This window comes from Silurus aristotelis (genome assembly GCF_946808225.1).
Source record: "Silurus aristotelis genome assembly, chromosome: 20".
Lineage (NCBI taxonomy): Eukaryota > Metazoa > Chordata > Actinopteri > Siluriformes > Siluridae > Silurus > Silurus aristotelis.
In genome coordinates this window covers 14,858,039-14,879,126 of record NC_139593.1, presented here as the reverse complement: position 1 = coordinate 14,879,126, position 21,088 = coordinate 14,858,039, and the positions used below count along the sequence as shown (strand labels likewise).

The 21,088-nt window shown below is 38.2% G+C and overlaps 1 protein-coding gene across 2 annotated transcripts in view; it reads right to left on the bottom strand.

Moving 5' to 3' along the window:
- LOC310715767 (fibroblast growth factor 14-like) overlaps positions 1-21,088 on the bottom strand; it is a 72,115-nt gene that overhangs the window by 5,529 nt on the left and 45,498 nt on the right. For both annotated transcript variants that reach the window (XM_083522452.1, XM_083522453.1), the window contains exons 2-3: positions 14,892-15,002; positions 11,997-12,100 (exon numbers count right to left, since the gene is read on the bottom strand). In XM_083522452.1, the coding sequence (XP_083378578.1) occupies positions 11,997-12,100; positions 14,892-15,002 (215 nt within the window). The remainder of the gene's footprint in view (positions 1-11,996; positions 12,101-14,891; positions 15,003-21,088) is intronic.

Sequence of the window (21,088 nt, the reverse complement as noted above, 5' to 3'; positions counted from 1 at the left end):
GCTAATTTTTAAAACCTTTCAATCAATTATTTGTAATATGAAAATGATAATGTAATTATCCAACATCCTCCAACAACAAAAGAAGCCAGTTGATTGAGGCATTCTGGTGTCTCCTAGACACCTCCCTGGGAAGATGTCTTTGGGAAGACCAAATCCTGGATGGTGAGATTGTAGTGTATCTCTCACCTGGTCTGGGAGCACCTCAAATATTCTCTTGGAGAAGGTGGAGAGGGCGAGTAGAGAGGGAGCGGACAGAACAAATTGTTTACACTGATACCTCCACAAATCCACAAAAAAATATGCTGAAGTTAAAGGATAGAATGATGACTAGATTCATTTTATTTTAATTACAAATAGCAATTTCTACATAAACCGTCCACATTTTCTTATTATTTAGAGAAATCCTCTTCTTGCCATCTTGTTCAAGCTCCAGGGAAATGGAACATTTCCATGTTCTAAACAAAAGTGTCTGTATAAATATTTGCAGAGCTCTTAGAAATAATCATCAATGTGATAAAGAGAGGGACTATGGGAGATTTAAATGTCATATGCACTAATGTGAATACATAACAGAGAAGTGGTAGCTAAATGGATAAAATGGTGGACTTCGGAGTGGTTGGTTCAAATCCCAGCACTATCAAACTTCCTTGGGCATGGCCCTTAACACGCAAGTGAGCAGTAATATCACAGACAATCATAAATGTTAATAACTGGTAGAGTTAAAGTCCATGCTTTATACAATACAAAGACTAATCAGTGCATATGCTTTATTTAACACACACACACACACACACACACACACACACACACACACACACACACACACACACACACACACACACACACACACGTTGTTAGTTATAAATCCTGATGATTATAAACCATTAGCTATTAACTAACACTATACAAACTATACAAATCACTATAAAACATTTTAATAATAATAATAATAATAATTATATCAATTTCTAACAATTATATAATTCTATGAAATGTACCAACATGGAAGGTTTACTTAAAAATAAGCAGTTACAGTACATGTTCCCAAAGAAACCCAAGCCTGCCTCAACAACAATCGCCCAGTAGCCTTGACCTCAACCAATGTGCTTTGAAATGCTGGTCAGAGACTTCATCACCTTTTCATTATCCACCACCATGATAGAACCAGCACAGTTGACATACCATCCTAATAACTCTACTCCACTATGTGTGTATACCAGTAGACACAGACCTTAGCCATCTGCACACCACAAACTTTAATTATGAAATAGTTAAAATGCTGTTTGTTGAACAGCAGTACAGTTCAGCAAATGAAACAAAAACTGCTTAACCACTTAGCTAGAGGGGCTTATACCACCTATGTGTCAGTGGTCAACAACTGGGGTGGCAAATCTTTTCCACAAAGAGCTGGTGTGGTTGCTGGTTTTAATTCCACCCAATCGAGTCAACTCCAATTTCTACCTGTTTAAATCGAATTATTTTTATTTTCAATGACTATCAGATGTGGGTCTTGTTTGGTTGGAAAAAAAAAACCTGCACCAAAACTGGCCCTTTGCAGAAAAGATTGGACAACCCTGGTCTACAACTTCCTGACAGGCAGACCACAAGCAGTACAGATAGGCAGACAAGTCCTGTTAGCTAATGTGAACCTCCTGCAGTAGTTATTATACACATATAGCCACTGCCAACTCCACAGCCATTGTCAATAATTTGACAAAACTGGGTAATATCTGATTACAAGGCCTACTTAGAGAAGATTAAAAGTTTGGTGAAATGGTGCCATTAAAACAGACTCCTCCTGAATATCAATAAATAGAAACACATTGGAGTAAATAGTGTACTTCACAACAAACCAGAAGAGGAGCTACCACCATCTTAAAAAACCAAGGGCCCCAGTGGAAAAGGGGACAGTTTTCTAAAACCTTGGAGTTCAGATTATTCAGGATTGATCAAGGCCCTGTCACACAACACCCTGGTGAAGAAGGCCTCTCAGCATCTTTAGCACCTTAGGACTTTAAACTGCCCTCTAAGGTGCTAATGAACTATTACACCTGTACCATCAAGAGCATCCTGACTGGAAGCCTCACAGCCTTGTTTGGGAAAAACACCATGCAGAGGGTAGCGCTGAGCAAACCATCTGCACTGAGCTCTCTGTCCTGCAGTCTATCTACAGCAAACGATGCTGGACCAAAGCAAGGAAGATTGTGAAGGACAAAAGCACTTTGAACAATAGACTCTGTTCAGGGAAGTGTTTCTGCATTGAGATAATGAGAAGAAGCTTCGTCCCACAGGCCCTCAATCAGGAAAACACATAGGACTAAAACGTTGACATGTTGGCACAACACCAACTATATCAGCCTGTATACATTGCATATATTGCACAACCATTTGCACACATTCTGCACTTTATTCAAACCATTGTCATACTGTTTCTGCTACTAACTTATGTATTTGATATTTTATTTGATCTTTACTCAGCTCTGACCTGTTCTAAATGGGGTTCATATACTTTTTTTATGTCACAAATGGCCAACATATTAATACTGTATAAGAACTTCACTGACTGTCAGAAAAGTGTTAATTCTTCATGGAATTCCACACTCAACCTTTTCATATGGCTTTACATTTTAAATAAACATAGTAAAACTGGAATCCTACAAATGTTTCGACTGCTAAAATCTAATACTTTGGCAATATGACACAACATGACACATTACACAGGGCTCGCACTGGGCCCCAATTTAATATAAATCATATGTTATCAACTTATAATACACAAAACTTAGCTTTTGTGAAAGAGAGAATGCAAAAAAGGTACTTTGAAAGATAAAAGCCGGTCAAACATCAAAGTCATGCACATCATTATTCATTAAGTCATGAATGCCAAACAAACTTAATTTAGAACACAAAGGTAATAGAATCTGGAAGCTGAAAGCTTTTGATGTCATAGTCATTGAGATGCGTTATAACATACATCTGGTTAAGCCGATATCATTTTAAAGCGAGTTAGCCTCTGTTATAAGAAAATTTAACATAGCACATGACTAGAACTCATCTAGATATTAGAACCAAAGTCGACCACAGACATCTGTAGAATGTATTTTCAGTTAAGAATTATCTCAATTACAAATCAGACACATATTGTTCTAACCAGTCATTATTTTTTACATATAGTTTTATGTATATGTATATTAAAAAAATTAGCTACTTCCATCATTGCTGATAACTTCAACAGTGATAGAACTGTAATTAATGGATTGTCATAATGATGAGGAAGGTTTCTCTTTTTGGTCTAGTTTCTCTCAAGGGTTCTTGATCACACAATCCATAAAGCTTTTCCTTGCCAAACTACTTGGTTAGCTTTGGGAGTGTTTTTTTGTTGTTAATTAACACTGGCAGATTAACTCTAGGTTGTTGACATTGGTCACTTGTGGGCATCAGTCATGCCACAGATACTAAAATCAACTGAGATCTGGACTTTGATTTGACCTATGTAGAACATTTACATTTTTGTTGTTGAATTTCTATTGTGTTACTTTAGCCTGGAATTAGTGTCAACATCTGCAAGTCCTACAATTACAACATGATGTTTCCACCCTATACATCAATATTAGGATGGTGTGTAGAAAAGCATTACATGACACATACTGGTGTTTTAACCAAAACTTTAAATTCCATAGTTTCTGGCAAAATTCAGACTACACCTTGCTAATATTTTTTTTCAATAATCACTATTCTCAGAGTTCCAGTTGTATCCAGAACTCTGCATCTTTCCTCCATTTACCATTTCTTGATATTATGATGGAGTTTTACGTTAAAGCCTTGTCTAAGCTGATCCTGGGTGGTATGATAGCTTCCATTTCCTGTAACTGATGCAACGCTTGGATATTAATTTGTAGCTTTTTTTTCTATCTTATGCATGTCTATATGTTTATCTCTAATACCTTTTGAATGCTTTTTAGACTTCACTTTTGACAGCTTTCTAGATACACAGGTGGATGAATAACAAATTAATATGTGTTTCATTGGGTATCATAACAAGTAAACAAAACTATAAATATATAAATAGAAGCAAATGTAAAGAATTTCCTCATGATTTGGTCACCTTGGTCACCCTATACAACAGCTCTCATAGGAGAGGGTTAAGTTTAGCACATGTCTCCTACAATACATTTGAAGAAAAGAAACAATTCATTCATTTTGAACTGTTTTTTAAATGCACAACATAACACACTCTAATGAAAGTAGTATTTGCCCTCTTCATAAGCTTACAAATGAATGTCAATGAAGTGAACACATGTCTTTCATGGTATTCCATTAACCATAGATTACAAACAAAGGATTAATACATTTACCAGTGTAAGTAAAATTATTCCAGCAAAAGTTTTTGAAAGGCATATCTTCTCTAATTTAGTACATGTGCTTCTTCAATCTTTCTTTTTTTTAAACTTTATTCTTTTGCCAATGGTTGTCCTTATAAGTGTTCTAGTAAAAAATATATACTGTATAGAACAAACAAGAAAAGTATGGCTCCAGCTGCTGAACTCTGGTTAAAAAAAAGTCAGTGGATATGAAATAAATAACAGCCTCGACATAAGTCAAGCCTTTCATTCTGTCATTTGGCAGTAATTGCTGCAATTTGTCATTTTCTACAGTCAAGCCACAAAGCACAACAGGGAGACATGGTTGTCAGGCCACACACCACATGGGCACAAAGACATTGAGGGTAATGTTGTACAGGCCCACCTCATTAAGCAATCACTGTACACCTCATGCACTTCATCAGATTAATACTCTGAATGTATTTCTAAACAGGGTAAGACTGACCTGTTTATGATACTGTGCCTGACTGTTTTCTGAGCTACCATTAGCCTCAAAAACATCTCCAATTTGTCTCTGCAAATCTCTGGAAGTGTTCCAATAGGGATGAATGCAACACATAAGTAGGGATGATCTACTCTAAATTAGAGTTTTGATGGCAGTGGTATCAAACATGTCAGTCCAAAATCTCCTGGAGGTTAGGATCTAGAGCCAACGCCTTTTGATTTACAGATTTAGTAAGTCCTCGCCCCCTATGTATGGGAACAGTGTTGTCCTGAAAGAGATCACTCACAACAAAAAAATAAATGCTTAATCATTGTTTTGAACTTTTTTATTGGCTTGCAATAACCCTTCTTCTAAAGAGACACAGGGACATAAACCATATGAGAAAAATGTCCATCACAGTGTAATGCTTTTTTATCTATCGTAAGCAGCACACCGAGAAAAAAGTTATAGACTCTCCTCACAACAATGTTAGTTAAATGTTTTGTTACCTAACGTTTTATCATATTAAAGTTCGAACCTTCCTCTTTACTAAAGAAATGATTAAGTATTACAATGAGTGCATTAATATAACTTGTGATTTGTCTCACTGCCAGCTCTACTGTCAGGACTGCTATTATAGACAGCCACAACTTCTGGCAATCCAAAAATCTTCTTCCATCTACTTAGTTTTTGAATGTAATTTTGCATTTATTTTAATGGCAGTGCCTCAAAGAAACTGATTGGTGAATCTGATTCAATACCCAGATATTAAACATAAAAATCTATATTATGAATTAGAGTGTCGTTTAACAACAGAAGAGGTTTGCAATTAACACATAGAGAATCACTTCACACCCAGCCATCTGTTGAGCACAGAGTCTAGGTGTCAGAGGAAGAGTCTGTGAGAATCACACTTCTTGTTAGAAGAGAAAAGAAGCCTGAAGTTATGCTATCAGGATAACATTAGAATACATAGCTCATAGTAACGGTGCATAATGAATACTCATTGCAACCGTAAGTATATAACTATTTCTCCATTTTGTTTTTCTTTCTTTCTTTCTTTCTTTCTTTCTTTCTTTCTTTCTTTCTTTCTTTCTTTCTTTCTTTCTTTCTTTCTTTCTTTCTTTCTTTATCTGTATGTACAGATATATTTATTTATTTGTTTGTATATAAATATATGTATTTTTATATTTTCAAAAAATGTTTGGAACATGATTCAAAATGCTGGATTATTATGTGAAAATCTGCTCACATTGTAGCAGATGTTTCAGGTAAGATTTTAAATAAATGCACTAAATTATATATACAAACTTCATCTTCAATATAGAATTTAAATAATTGATGGAATTTGGCAGATACCCTCATCCAGAGTGACTGGATGAGGGTATCTGCCAAATGCATGGCTGCATCAAATGGCAGTGATTTGAATTCACGACCTTCAGTTCCAAAGGCCAATGTCTTAACCACTAAGCTACCACCACCCTAATTACTAATTGTGAGCTGCCACCACCTCATTACTAGTTGTACACTGATTAAATTTTTTCATTGTATTGTAAATAGAATATATTGGTATTGTATGAGGAAGTCAGGTGGGTCAGAGAAGTATGTGAGGGTGGTGCAGGACATGTATGAGGACAGTGTGACAGCAATGAAGTGTGCATTTTGAACGACAGACTGGTTCAGGGTGGAGGTTGGACTGCATAGGGGGATCGGCTCTGAGCCCTTTTCTGTTTACAGTGGTGATGGACAGGTTGACAGATGAGGTCAGACAGGAGTCTCCGTGGACTATGATGTTTGTGGATGATTTGTGGCAAGAGTAGGGAGCAGGTTGAGAAGAGCTTGGAGAGCTAGAGGTATGCGCTGGAGAGAAGGAGAATGAAAGTCAGTAGGAGTAAGACAGAGTACATGTGTGTGAATGAGAGGGGGGCAGTGGAGTGGTGCGGTTGCAGGGAGAAGAGGTGGAGAAGGTGGAGGAGTTTAGGTACCTGGGGTCAACAGTGCAAAGTAATGGAGAGTGTGTTAGAGAAGTGAAGAAAAGAGTGCAAGCAAGGTGGAGTGGGTGGAGAAGAGTGGCAGGACTATCTGCAAGAGTGAAAGTAAAAGTAGAAAAAAGTTATTTTAATAAAAGTCTTTAAAAAAAGTATTAAAAGACAGGAGGTGGAGCTGGAGGTAGCAGAGCTTTAGATGTTGAGGTTTTCATTTGGAGTAATCAGGATTGACAGGATTAGAAATAAGTTTATTAGTGGGACAGTGCATGTAGAACATTTTGGAGACAAGGTGAGGGAGGCAAAATTGAGATGGTTTGGATGTGTGCAGAGAAGGGACATGGGGTATATCGGGGGGAGAATGCTGTTAATGGAGCCGCCAGGAAGGAGGAAAAGAGAAAGTCCAAGGAGGAGGTTTATGGATGTGGGAAGGGAAGACATGCAGGTAGTTGGGTTGAAAGAGGCAGATGTAGAGGACAGGGGGTATGGAGACGGATGATCCTTTGTGGCCACCCCTAATGGGAGAAGCCGAAAGAAGAAGAAGAAGATTGTAAATAGTATTTTTACATTAAAAAATTTCCATTAGCTTACATTTCTGGATTTTAGATTGATGTGATTATGATTGTGTGTGCTATATGCAGTGCAATGTGACAAAAAGCACCAAAATATCTAAGATGATCTGTTTACTCCAGCTGTACTTAACAATACAGATTTTTATCATATAAGTTTGTTTAGTGCTATCTTGGGTTTTAATCATTAAGCATAATTTATTTCTCAGCTTTTAGAAAGGTCCCCATAAAGTTGATATCACGAAAGATAACTAAAATATGTCTGCATTATGCTGGGATGAAACTTTAAAGCACAGAAATGGGTAGGGAACAAAACAAGCAACAACAAAAAAAAAAGCTATTATATACTATAATTCTGTCTAATGCACAGCCGATATGCATAAAAATATGCGATTGTTGTATTAATAGATTTGTGGAGGCGCATGATTAAGGACATTGGTTCATTGGTTGGACATTGAAAAGGATACACTCTGTCTTTATGCAAATCAGAAGTGTTGCGTTAACTTCACTGGCAGGGATGGCAAGTGTCTGCTGGGTTTATGTGTTATGACTCTTCCTTCTGGGTGGCTTTATAGACTCCCAAGAAAAATTTCTCTTACTCAATTAAAAACATATATACTTAATAAGTTCACAATGTAAAGTTATAATTAGTTTTCTACTTTCTAGTTTTAAATTGTGTAATGGTTTTAAGGACCATGCTTGCATAGTTCTAGCTACATAAAAGACTGCTACAAACAAGCAGCAAAAGGCACTTCAATTGAAACTTCAATAAAACTAGACAGTTAAAGAAAAGAGTTTTGATGAGCTTGTGCAAACTCTAGCCTTAGATTCTCATTATTGGATCACAGTAGAGGAGCATGATATGGTCCATGGTATTGTGCATATGACAGTATTTTATTGCTAACTATGGTTGTAAAAAAGTGATTATTTGACTTTCTGTCAGCTTGACCCAGCCAATCTTCTTTGACCTTTTTTATATATATATATATATATATATATATATATATATATATATATATATATATATATATATATATATATATATAAAATTATTGCTAGAGAACTGCTACCCACTGGACTTAACCTAAAATGTCTGGCATCAACATCCATCCCACAGGCAAAGTCGTCTAGCCCTCAAGCACACTGAATATCATTGAGCTCTATTAAAACATCCCTCCCCAGCAGGAGTACTTGGCCTCACTTATGCTCTTGCGGCTGAAAGTCTTCATGGTGCTTGTTTCATGCTGGTTTTCCTTCTGGAACAGCTTTGGACCCCTACATTCAAGTGATGGAAATTGTACTGCTTCAGCATACAAAGACATCCTATAAGACTGTGATTCCAATTTTATGACAACAGTTTGGGGATTACTTACGGATGGGCTTAAAAGACAAGTGTCTGCATACTTTTGGCCTTTTGAATTACTATATTCATTTTACAGCATAATCACAAATCTCACTCTGAACCCTTTCTAAAAGAAAATAATACGGTCTGTATCTAAACAGGCGCTAAAGGAGATTTGATTTCTAAAGGATCAACTCTTCTTTAGCATTCAGATGATGTAAGGTTTGCATTTTCACAGCAAAAGTAGGCTGGTTTTCACTGTGCGATCAAAGGGGGTTATTCTGCATACGAGAGTTTCCTTTTTAATCCTTCTTAAACCCTTTAAAAAAACACTTCTTTTTTTTTTCTTTGAAAGGATAATTGTGGAGAGGAGCGTGCATTTTTGACAGAAAAATGAGGGAAACAGCTTAAACTCTGTGGGATAAGACCATTCTATCAGAATTGAGGATAATTTATATTCTTGTCAGGTTGATGGCACTCACACATATTGATGAGCCTTCCTTGGAGACAGAAAGAAAAGATTCAGTTGTGAACAGCACACAATTCAATAGCATTCCACAGCTTTCCTTCCTTGTCACTTCTTCTTATCCTTTTTCCCCCTGAGTTGTCTTTTATTAAGAACTAAATAAAAAAAAACCATCATATGCCCACAATGACATCCCAGAGCGCAGAGACGAGTATCTTGAATGGACCCGTGATTTCCGAGGGTTGGTAATCCATTGAGGTAAATTCCCAGTTTTCTAGTTATCATAATTTGGCAAATGTCAAAGTACCACCCCTTAACAGGTATCAGTGTTATTCATGTTACCTGTCAGTGGCTTTAATGACTAATGAATTAATTTCTGTACATAAAAAGTTCCATTTATATGTACTGCAAATACATTTAGACCAAATGAGCCATAAAGGCCCCAGAAATGTACATATACAGTAGAACTTACACTAATCCTTACACTAAGTACCTGATAATAATAAAAAAAAAGACAGATCCTGCTTTAATAATGGATTTCCCTAACACCTGAGATTTGAGATTTTTACTAATAAAATACACTATTAATAGAGGCTTCAGTCTTTAATTCATTAAAAAATACAGACACATCTTCCCCAAAGTGTGCATGGGTGCAAATGTGCCAAGTTGCATGCTATGCTATGCTGCTCTTATAGAGGTCAGACATGCCTGATTTTTAGATCTAGACAATAGACAGCCATTTATACCCAATATTGTACTTGGTAAGTACCTTCAACTAAACATGGAGTTATATATAAATATAAATATATAACACTTCGGTAAAACTCTTCATACATTGTAAATAAATATTCCATGCAATTGATTTTAAACCCAGTCACAGAATCCACATAGCATTTCTATAACTAAAATCACACTGCCAAGACTGTTTCTGAATATGCAGTATAGCTCAATTGATTATTCTATTGATTAAGTAATGAAGAAGTACAAGAAGTACTTTCTTTCTTTATTAAAGCGCAATAATAAATATACAAGATAAAATAAGACGGGTCTCTTAAAATTAACAAGTAATTTGTTTCCTTTTTAGAAAAACTAAAATTTTTATCACTGAATTTTCCTACAAGAATATCTGTGAAAACTAAACCCATTTAGTGCAGTTAATAGCCATATTACTTCAAAATGTAAATACAAATATATAAATCAAAATATTATAAATAAAATATATATAAGCAAATTTCGCCTGAAAAAACCTCAAAAAATTTGGCCTGAAATTTGCTTATATATATAAAATCTATGGAAACCCTTTCCAACACATTAAAAACACAGACTTTTTTTTTTTTTTTGCAATTGTGGCTTTATTTCTCACAATTCTGACTTTTTTTTACTCACAATTCTGTCTTCATTCCTCCCAATGCTGACTTTTTTCTCGCAGTTTCGACTTTATTTCTTCTACATCCAACAATTCTGGTGCATATACCGGTGCATCTGCGATGCTGTCGGCCTGAAGTTTAAAGCTGTTTGTGTATGAACGAGGCCACCTCTGCTTTATCTGTCTTGTTCCATCTCCTTGAGAGCTGACCGTTAGACCGAGTTTTCTCCAGGGTTCAGAGGCTTAGTTTGATACCATGCGATTCTATTGATTGTAGCCTATTTAATTTTCAATATGTAAAGCTTTCTGTCACTCCAGAGGGGTGATGCAAAAAAAACCAAACAAACATCAAATTGCAAGAAAAAAACTCAGAAGCCATTGAGCCAGAAATATGGTTTGAATTGCGAGAAATAAATTAAGCATTGTAAGAAATAAAGTTGGAATTGCGAGAAAAAACTGTCGGAAATGACTGAGAAAAAATGTCAGAATTAAGCACACTTTTTTTTTATGTGGCAGAAGCGAGCTTTCATATGAATCTATTCACCCCTATACGTTTTCTCCCCATTTGTCCATTTTTTTCTTCAGAGTTTAGCGTGTGGTGCATCTGTAACAATAATCCGTGGGGAAACACAATGCTCGGTGTGTATTTAAATTAACTAAATGAATTTGCCACGATGCTTTTTTTGAATTCGACTTGAGTTACTTGAGGAATCGTTTTAGCCCTAATTTGTAGTATTTAATATTTAAATAGTATTTTCTCTCAAAACATTTTTGACTGCTCTAAAGAATAATGAAAAAATATATATATTTCCATAGGCTCTGCTGTTACATACAACTTTAAACAATGTCCACTCAAACAAGTCCAATAACTGATAGAGGCACAACTGACATTACAAATAGTATGTTGTACTTGAATATTTAGTCAAGATGTTAAAACATGGTAAATGGATCCTTAAAACAAAATAATTACATACAACCAAATCCATAAAAAAAAAAAAAAAAAAAACACCTAACACAAACACCCATGACTCAAAGCCATATTAAAAACCTGAGGTCTGAATTAAAGAGGGATGTCCACATGTTAGAACATAAGACTGAAAAGAAGCTTGAAATGTTTTGCATGAAGGTGGGTTTCCAACCTTGTAAACCTTGTTAAATATTACAGACAAAGATTTGCTTTGATCGGTGTGTGTGTGTCTGTGTGTGTGTGTGTGTGTGTGTGTGTGTGTGTGTGTGTGTGTGTGTGTGTGTGTGTGTGTATATACTTGTGAAATAAACAGGATAGGTTTATGCTATTTTAATAATTATTAGTTATTTTTATTATTGTTCCTCAGTGGCCTGTATATCCTACCATTTATCTAGACATTTTATTTTAAATTCCTGTAAAAAGCAGTGCACAATACACAGCAGATTTTAGCTCTAGAGAACTTTGAAAATGCTTTAAAGAAAATGCTTTACTCACCGATGTGTACAGATGGCCCTCTGCATTCATAGCAATGTATAATCCTGTCTTCACAGACTGGATAGCAACAATTCGAAGGCCCACTGGGATGAGGTTGAACATTGCTGAAGAGATCAGCAATAGAGAAATGCAAAATATGTTTTTGTTACCTGTATCAACATTCTGTTCATTGTTGTACAGAATGTTAACAGACATTTATGGGCATAATCAATTTTAAACATTGCATAATTATGGAAGGAAAGTTCCACATTCAGAGAGGGCTGATTTTATGGATGCCCATTGTAACTGGAAATTACAACCAAGGTTGTAAAAACACTTATGAAAAACACAACAAATTGCTTGCTTAACATAATATAATCTAAAATAGACTGAAATATATACAATTGAAAGAAATTATGTAACTAATGTGTTTATCACAGTAAGATCCTGCATCTATTATTTAGATGAACAAATATCATGCCCTTGTCATTTGCACTACCACATTATATATATGAATTAGACAGAAAGGGATAATTCATAGAAAGGAATGGATTTGATTTAATTAAACAGAAAGGAATGGATTTGTGTATAGCAGTTATTGTATAATATTGCTGGTATTAAAGTGACACTGTGTTATAAGCAGGTACACAGTTATAGGCAGGGCACAACCTGCAGTGATGTGAAAAGTTTTAAAATAAAATATATATCTTGAATCTTAAATCCATAGCGTTAGCCGCTAGCCACTTCCTGGAATGCTAGCACTATTGATTCTTTAGCGTTTTATGTCCAGCTTCTAGAATTTCTTTTAAAAGGAGAAATTTCTGAAAATTCTGCATATAAAGAGAGTGAATGAATGAAGGATGGAAAGGAATGAAGACAATTGATAAAGTATGCTGAAATAAGTGCAACAGTTAAGTAGATAAAATCTTTAGAATATTAAATATTGAAATGTATAACTACACACTTACATACACATCTGTATTACCCAAATAGGGTCTAATAAATGTTAACTATTTTATTACATTTTTACCATTTAGTTAATTTTATTTAATCAATTTATTTTGTGCCGAATTAAATTAATTACTCATTTTAATCAATATAATAAAAAGGTGTATTCCATTATTTGATGTATTCAATTTATATAAAATATTATTTTATATATTATTTAAACAAGCAGGCAATTTATTTAAGTGTTTTAAAAACTATTTTAATGTTGATCACAAATATTAATAATAAACTACTTTAATAAAAAATGTAAAGCAATTTTGCATTTCTTCCCCCTAACGTACAGAAACTAAACCCGAAATTTGACTTAAAAAACGAGTTATGTACCAAACCATATATTTTGTGTACTGTTACACCCATAATAATTAATTAATTTTAACCTGAGTGGTAATTGTGCACAATACCTAGGTAACAAAAATCTATGTAAATGTAAGACAATCATTTGAGGCTCCAATGTTAATGTCTTTACTCATGAAGAACGTCTCCAGGTTACGTATGGAACCATGGTTTCCCGAGGGAACAAGACGCTGCATAAAAAACGCTTTGGGAACGCTTCTGCATTGTCCAGGCTTTGAATCACATGTGTAATCAGTCCAATGAAAAGCATGGCGTCACTGGCGGGGTGATGTCATGACCAGTGCCGCATATATATATAGGGCAAGAACCAATGGAAGGACCCGGTATTGGTAAGCTTTGGCCCCGAAACCAAACCTCAGAAACTTCTTGTGAACTGGAAGGATGGATAAATGAGAGTATGCATCCTTCAAATTTATCGTGACAAACCAGTCCTCGGACCTGATTTGGGACACGACCTGCTTCAGTTTCAGCATTTTAAACCTGAGACTCAACAATGAGCGTTTCAGCTGATGTAGATCCAGTATAGGACGCAACCCTCTGTTCTTTTTTGGAACTATGCATTATCAGCTGTAGTGCGGTGCACAACGCCCCTTCCCAGCTGGTCCCCAGGTGGTCCTCACCAGTCAGCACCAGCGACGCATCCAGGAGCATGGCCCTATCCCTGTCCAACAGAGATCCAACAGGGTGAGCCGAATGTGCTTCTCCATGGAGACGAGGGTGGCCCTAGCGGTCTTTTTTTTGTAGCCCTAAGGGATAGGTCCGTAGCACAGCAGAGCTCACGGACTTGCTGACTGCTCAAGATGTTTCCCACATCTTGCTCCCATAGCAGGTCAACCTGATAGGCCTGCAGCACAGCCATGGTGTGCAGACAGCCTGCGGCTTTACCTGCTGAGGCCGAGGTAGTGCCCACCAGCGGCAAGGTCGTTCGAAGGGGTTTGCTGGGCAGCGCCTGGGTTTTAAGAGACTGGGTAGCACCTGGGGAGAGATAGCTGGTCAGCATCTCTTCAACCTGGGGCATCGCCCCGTAACCACATTTTCTCAGTCCAACTACATTACAGTATAGCGACAGCTTTGGACCATACCCCCCCATCCTCCTCAGAGGTAGAGAGGCGGAGCTCTCTCACAAAGAAAAGAAACCGCCGAAAGACATGCTTTAGAGCCTTGCAATGGGGTGCTAGACCTGGCAGGTGAGGAAGGAGAAAGGGATGAGCCCGTCTCCAGACTTTTCATTGGACTGATTACACACATGATTCAGAGCATGGACAATGCAGAAGCGTTCCCAGCGCGTTTTTGACGCAGCTCATGTTCCTGAAGGGGAACTGAGATTGAAAGAAGCCTTGACCTCAACCCCACTGAACACCTTTGGGATGAACTGGAATGCTAAATACACACCAAGCATTCTCATTTAACATCAATGTATAACCTCACTAATGCTCTTGAGGCTGAATGGGCTGTAGATCTATATGAACATTTACTCTACAGTTATATGACGGACTATCCAACCATCTTTTATAGAGAAAAAGTGCAGTGCAGATACATATAATGTAAACTCACAGGAATTAGTGCTGTCATCTTTGGTCCCATCCAAACATCCATCTGGGCTCATCTGCAAGTAGTAACCTTGCCTGCAATATAACCTGGTCACAATGCCCTTGAGCTGGGGATCTGAGACAAGGAGAAAGAAAGACAAAAAATGAGAAAACAGCAGAAGATAAATATCACACCACACGGTGTCAAATATCAGAAGATTAAGAGCAATGATGCAGGATCGATCCCCTGTGAGTGCTTTATTCAAAATAAATATCACATTACAGAGACAGATATCAGTCAGACCTCCTGTGTGTATTCAACTTGACATGCATTTTACATCTGCTATCATCTATTACAATATTTATTATTGTATCTCTCAATTGCAATTTATAGATGGGAGACATTATGGTCATAAAGTCATATACATATAAATGTATTATACAGGGTGCCATACTGATGTGGCATTGGCAGTGGGATTACTTTTTGTATTAAGATATGTGGTGGTGGAACACCAGGACAAAGACAGACTGAATCTCAAGGACCATGAAGATCGATTTGGACTGTAATTAATAAAAACAGTCTGCTACAATGGCTTAGGGCTACAATTGCCAAGATGAGTTTTGCATTCAAGTGTCCCATCAGTGAACAGTTTATAACTCAACAATGATGGCACGATAATAAACAGACATTTGGTGTCACTCAGATAAGGACATCATTGTCATTGCTGCCACTAGCTAACTCATTTGGGATAATCTTATAGGGACTACGTTTATTATGATAAAATGAATATTCATAATCTATTTTGTTTTGTAAAGCTGCTTTGGGACAATGTCCAATGTTAAAGTGCTATCTTCTTCTTCCTCTTTCGGCTTCTCCCATTAAGGATCGCCACAGCGGATTATCCGTCTCCATACCCGCCTGTCCCTTACATCTGCATCTTTCAAACCAACTACTTGCATGTCCACTCACCAAATCCATAAACCTACTCCTTGGCCTTTCTCTTTTCCTCCTTCCTGGCGGCTCCATCCTCAGCAGTCTCCTACCAATATAACCCATGTCCCTCCTCTGCACATGTCCAAACCATCTTAATCTCGCCTCCCTCACGTTGTCTCCAAAACATCCTACATGCACTGTCCCTCTAATAAACTAATTTCTAATACTGTCAATCCTCGTTACTCCCAACGAAAACCTTGACATCTTAAGCTCTGCTACCTCCAGGTCCACCTCCTGTCTATTACTACTTTTTAAAAATCCTTTTTTTAAAATAACTTTTTTTACTACTTTTACTTTCACTCTTGCAGATACTCCTGCCACTCTTCTCCACCCACCCCACCCTGCCTGCACAATTTTCTTTCACTCTAACACATTCTCCATTACTTTGCACTGTTGACCCCAGATTCCTGAACTCCTCCACCTTCTCCACCTCTTCTCCCTGTAACCAAACCACTCCACTGCCCTCCCTCTCATTCACACACATGTACTCTGTCTTACTCCTACTGACTTTCAGTCCCCTTCTCTCCAGGGCATACCTCCAGCTCTCCAAGCTCTTCTGAACCTGCTCCCGACTCTCACTACAAATCATCCACAAACATCATAGTCCAGGGAGACTCCTGTCTGACCTCGTCCGTCAACTTGTCCATCAGCACTGCAAACAGAAAAGGGCTCAAAAAGGGCGCAAAAATACTCCCTCCATCTTCTCAACACACTCTCCTCACAAGTCAACACATTTTCATCTCCATCCTTTATTGCTCTAACTTGAAGCACATCCTTCCCGGCTCAGTCCCTCTGCCTGGCCAATCGGTATAGATCCTTTTCTCCTTCCTTAGTGTTTAACTTCACACACAGCTTCTCATATGTCTTTTCCTTGGCTTTCGCCACATCCCTCTTCACCTGCTGCATCATCTCCTTGTACTCCTGCCTACTTTTCTCATCACTCTGTCGATCCTATTTCTGTTTCGCCAATCTCTTTCTCCTCATGCTCTCCTGCACTTCCTAATTTCTCATTTCCAGATGTCACACCAAGTACCTTTCTAGCTGTCTCCCTTATCACTTCTGCAGTAGTTTCCCAATCAACCAGCACCTCTTCACCACCACTGAGCCCCTGACTGACCTCTTCCCTGAACCTCACACTACAGTCTTCCTTCTTCAGTGTACACCATCTTATCCTATTTTCAGTCCTCACTCTCCTCCTCTTCTCCACCTCCAAAACCATCCTACAGACCACCATCTGATGCTGTCTAGCTACACTGCCCCCTGCCACCACCTTACAGTCTCCAATCTCCTTCAGGTTGCATCTCCTACATAGAACATAGTCCACCTGGGTGCACCTTCCTCCACTCTTATACGTCAGCCTATGATCCTCCTTTTTCTTAAAATAAGTGTTCACCACTGCCATTTCCATCCTTTTAGCATCCTTTCTCCATTGCATTCTATTTTTATTGCATTTGTCTATTACAATTTGTCTATTTGTAACTTATTTGTTTTCCAACGTGAATTACCGCGACTTTACTACATTCAAATGCTTGTTTTCAATGTTTGTATATATAATTTATGCATATATCATTTAAATATTATGCAAAATGTTTTTAATTATATGTTCTTGATGCTTATATCTTCACAACTTAACAAAATGTTCGGTTATTCAGTATTTATTTAAACAAAAATTGTCAAAAATGGTCAACTTGCCATCTGCGAAATACAATACAAGATAAGATATAACTTTATCCGTCCCACAGTGGAAAGATTTCTGAAAAATGTTGATTTACACAAATTGTTTCACCTTGCATATTTAAATGCAGTTTTGTTTTTGTTTTTGTTTTTTTGTTTTTTATTTACAAAGAAAAAACAACCAAGCATGAGTGAGTTTGTTCAAATGAGAAATCTCCATGTACTCCTTAACAGGCAGAGCTTTAAAATGTCTAAATTAAAGATTCACTTTAATTAAATTCACTAAGTGGCTTTTGCATTTTTAAGTACACTTTTATACATAAATAAACTAAATTAGCATTTTATATAGTTATAATAAGCAAAACATCCAATATTTCTCTATAAGATTAATCAAGAAAATAAATAAATAATATTTTTTTGAAAATCACCTGATTAATCAATTATCAAAATAATCATTCTTGCAGCCCTACTCAATGGACCCACAGTTGCCAAAAACAATAAACAAAAAGATTATCCTTTTCTCTGACTAAAACAATTGCTTTTCTAGTAAAAGTCAGATGCTCCAAAAAGTGGGCTAATGCTTTGAGCTACCTTTTTTCCAATCAATTAAATATTGTCTGTGTATGAAATGCATTTGAAATAATAATTTCCTCTACAATGACTGTTTTATAGATTTTTTCCTTAAGTAAGGCTACGTTTTTAATGCCTAGTTTGGTCTGTTTAATATCATGCAAAAAGGCAAAACATGAAAACAGAAGATAAATCACAAAAAAGACACTTTTCCAGTAGAAAAAAGTATTGATTAGTCTGTATGTTTAAGGTAGCAGATGTGTCCAAGGTGTATAAATTTTTTAATTAAGTACATAAGAAACACATCTCATTGCTTGTCAAATGTAATATAATTTAATATGAAATCAAAGAAAATTATAGAGGTCAACCGATTTTTGCCATTTTTTAATTTATTTGCATCGGCCGATTGTGCTGCAAATTATTAGGCAGTCGCATTTGACACACCAAACCGCACGTGTATGTTCTGTGCTTGCATGGTATGGTAGGGGTATTTGGATTTCACATACAAAATAAGAAACAGGAAGAGTCACAACTGTACAATTGATTCATGTAGTTATCTTCAGTCATGTATACTAAGGTGCAAAGACATGAACAAGAATGACGTGTGTTCTATTTTTTGTTTGCTAATTGGATAAGCTAAATAGCTAATATGAGTTGCTCAACATGCAGAATCGCAGAAAAACAGCTAATGCCGTCTGACCAGAGGCAATGGTGCGGAAAAAAAATAAATCAGACCGACACAAAAAAAAAACCACTTGACATTCCACAATGGCAGACTGTCAGCTTTTATTGTGTCCCAGGGCTTTAAATTCTAACCATTCTTTTTTAATCTAGCCTTATATATTTCATTGGTTAAACATGAAGCTGCTTTTGGAGAGAGAATGAGAATAATATTTGGAAAGAGAATAAGGATAGGTTTTTGAAACTGTATTGATAGTGAGTCTTCAACCAGCTGTAGTTTAGGTGTAGCTGTAGTTTACAGATAGGCACAGAGACCAAAGCCTGGTAACAAGTGCACTGATTGGGGATTGGCTTGTGTTGTTCAATAAATGTTTAATGTAAGCAATTGTCTGTATCAAGTCTTATTTAATAACTATTTGATTTTCTGAGATTGGGGGGTTGGCCCAAAAAAAAAATCTACGTCAAATATCGGTGTCACGGATAGACCAAGCGTCAGAAACCGGGAGTAACACAGAATGTCTTTTATTGTCTAAACATACACACACGATAGAGGTGACTGGAGCAGATGGTACGCTTAACTAAATGCTCTCTTAGAAGCGTAGCCAGGAGCATGGAAGAATGGAAGCCCAGGCAGCAAGAAAAGTAGGATGTCTGTGTGGTCTATGGTCTTAACTGGTAGGTTAAGGAGAATAGGGACCTAATAAAAGGGGACAGGTGAATAAAGAACAGGTGTAGATGATTAGTAGGAGGAGGGCAGGTGTAGGTGATTTCTAGGAGGAAGAGTAATGGAGGGAGGCATGACTGGTGGCTCCCTGACACTGCCCCCTCCACCAGGGGTGGCTCCTGATGCCCCAATCCCACCTTCGCCAGGTGGGCCAGGGCACTTTGAAAAAGGCCTCGCAACCCATCCAGGGTGGGTGGAGGAGGTCTGGAGGAGATAAGTCTTGGACAGGCATGTAAAATCTGGTGCATGAGAAAGGTTAGCTGCCAACGGCGCACACCGCGGAACTTGCTGTGTACTACCACTGCAAAACTTTGACGACGAAACACCCTCGTTGGAGCCCTGCGGCGGTGCAACACCCTTGGCGGTGCCTGTCGGTGTTGCAACACCCTCGGCGGTGCCCGCCATCGGTGCGACGCCCTTGTTGGTGCTTTGGAGCAGTGCAACAGCCTCCTCGGTGCCTGGGGGAGGATTGACTGCCTCGTTGGTGCTCGGAGGCGGAGCAACACCCCCAAAGGAACTCAAGAACTGAGCAGCATCCCCAGCGCCCGGTGGGGCTGGGAGACTGGGCGGTGTACTCAGTGGGGCTTGAAGGCTGGGTATTTGGTAGGCTGCAGGGACAGCCAAACTGGAACCCGGGCTCCTGGCGAAAATCAGGAAAGCCTGTGCATAAGGTACTCTGCAATCAAATCTGGAGCCTTCACAGATTGGTGGAGGCTATAGTGGTGGTTGGCTGTTGCAACACCAAACACCTAAGCGAAGTGCCTGGTGAAACCGGAGTATGCACCGATGATGTCCCGATTGGCGTTCCACATCGTGCTCGCCCATTACAGAGCCTTCCCGGTTAGTAGCAAGATGAGGAAAGTTACCTTGGAGCATTCGGTGGGGAATCTGGCAGTTTTCATCTCGGCATAGAGACCGGCTTGTCGAAGGAAGCCGCTGCACTCGGTCGCTTCACCAGAGAAGGAAGGCCAAAAACCCCATTGGGCTGCAGGAAGCGGACGGTGCAGCCGCGCTACGGTGAGCTGGAGCAGGTGTGAACGCCTCCCGGAGAGCGGCAATGAGTACCTCGAATGGATCCGAGATGTGAGCTGGTTGGGGATCCATCTAGGTAAATTTTTTAAGGTCCGAACTTTTGTCAGGATAGACCAAGCGTCAGAAACCGGGAGTAACACAGAATGTCTTTTATTGTCTAAACATACACACGAGGGATGACTGGAGCAGATGGTACAATTAACTGAGTGCTCCTTTAGAAGCGTAGACAGGAGCATGGAAGCATGGAAGCATGGAAGCATGGAAGCATGGAAGCATGGAAGCATGGAAGCATGGAAGCATGGAAGCATGGAAGCATGGAAGCATGGAAGCACAGGGAACAAGAGAGGTAGGAAGTCCAGGTGGTCTATGGTCATAACTGATAGTTCGGACTGTGAGTGAAGGGGAATAGGGACCTTATAAAGGGGACAGGTAGATGGAGGACAGGTGTAGGTAATTAGTAGGAGGGAGGGGCTGAGTGAGAGTGTGAGCATTTGAGGGAGGCGTGACTGGTGACTCCCTGACAATTGGCCATAGGCTGCTATGATCT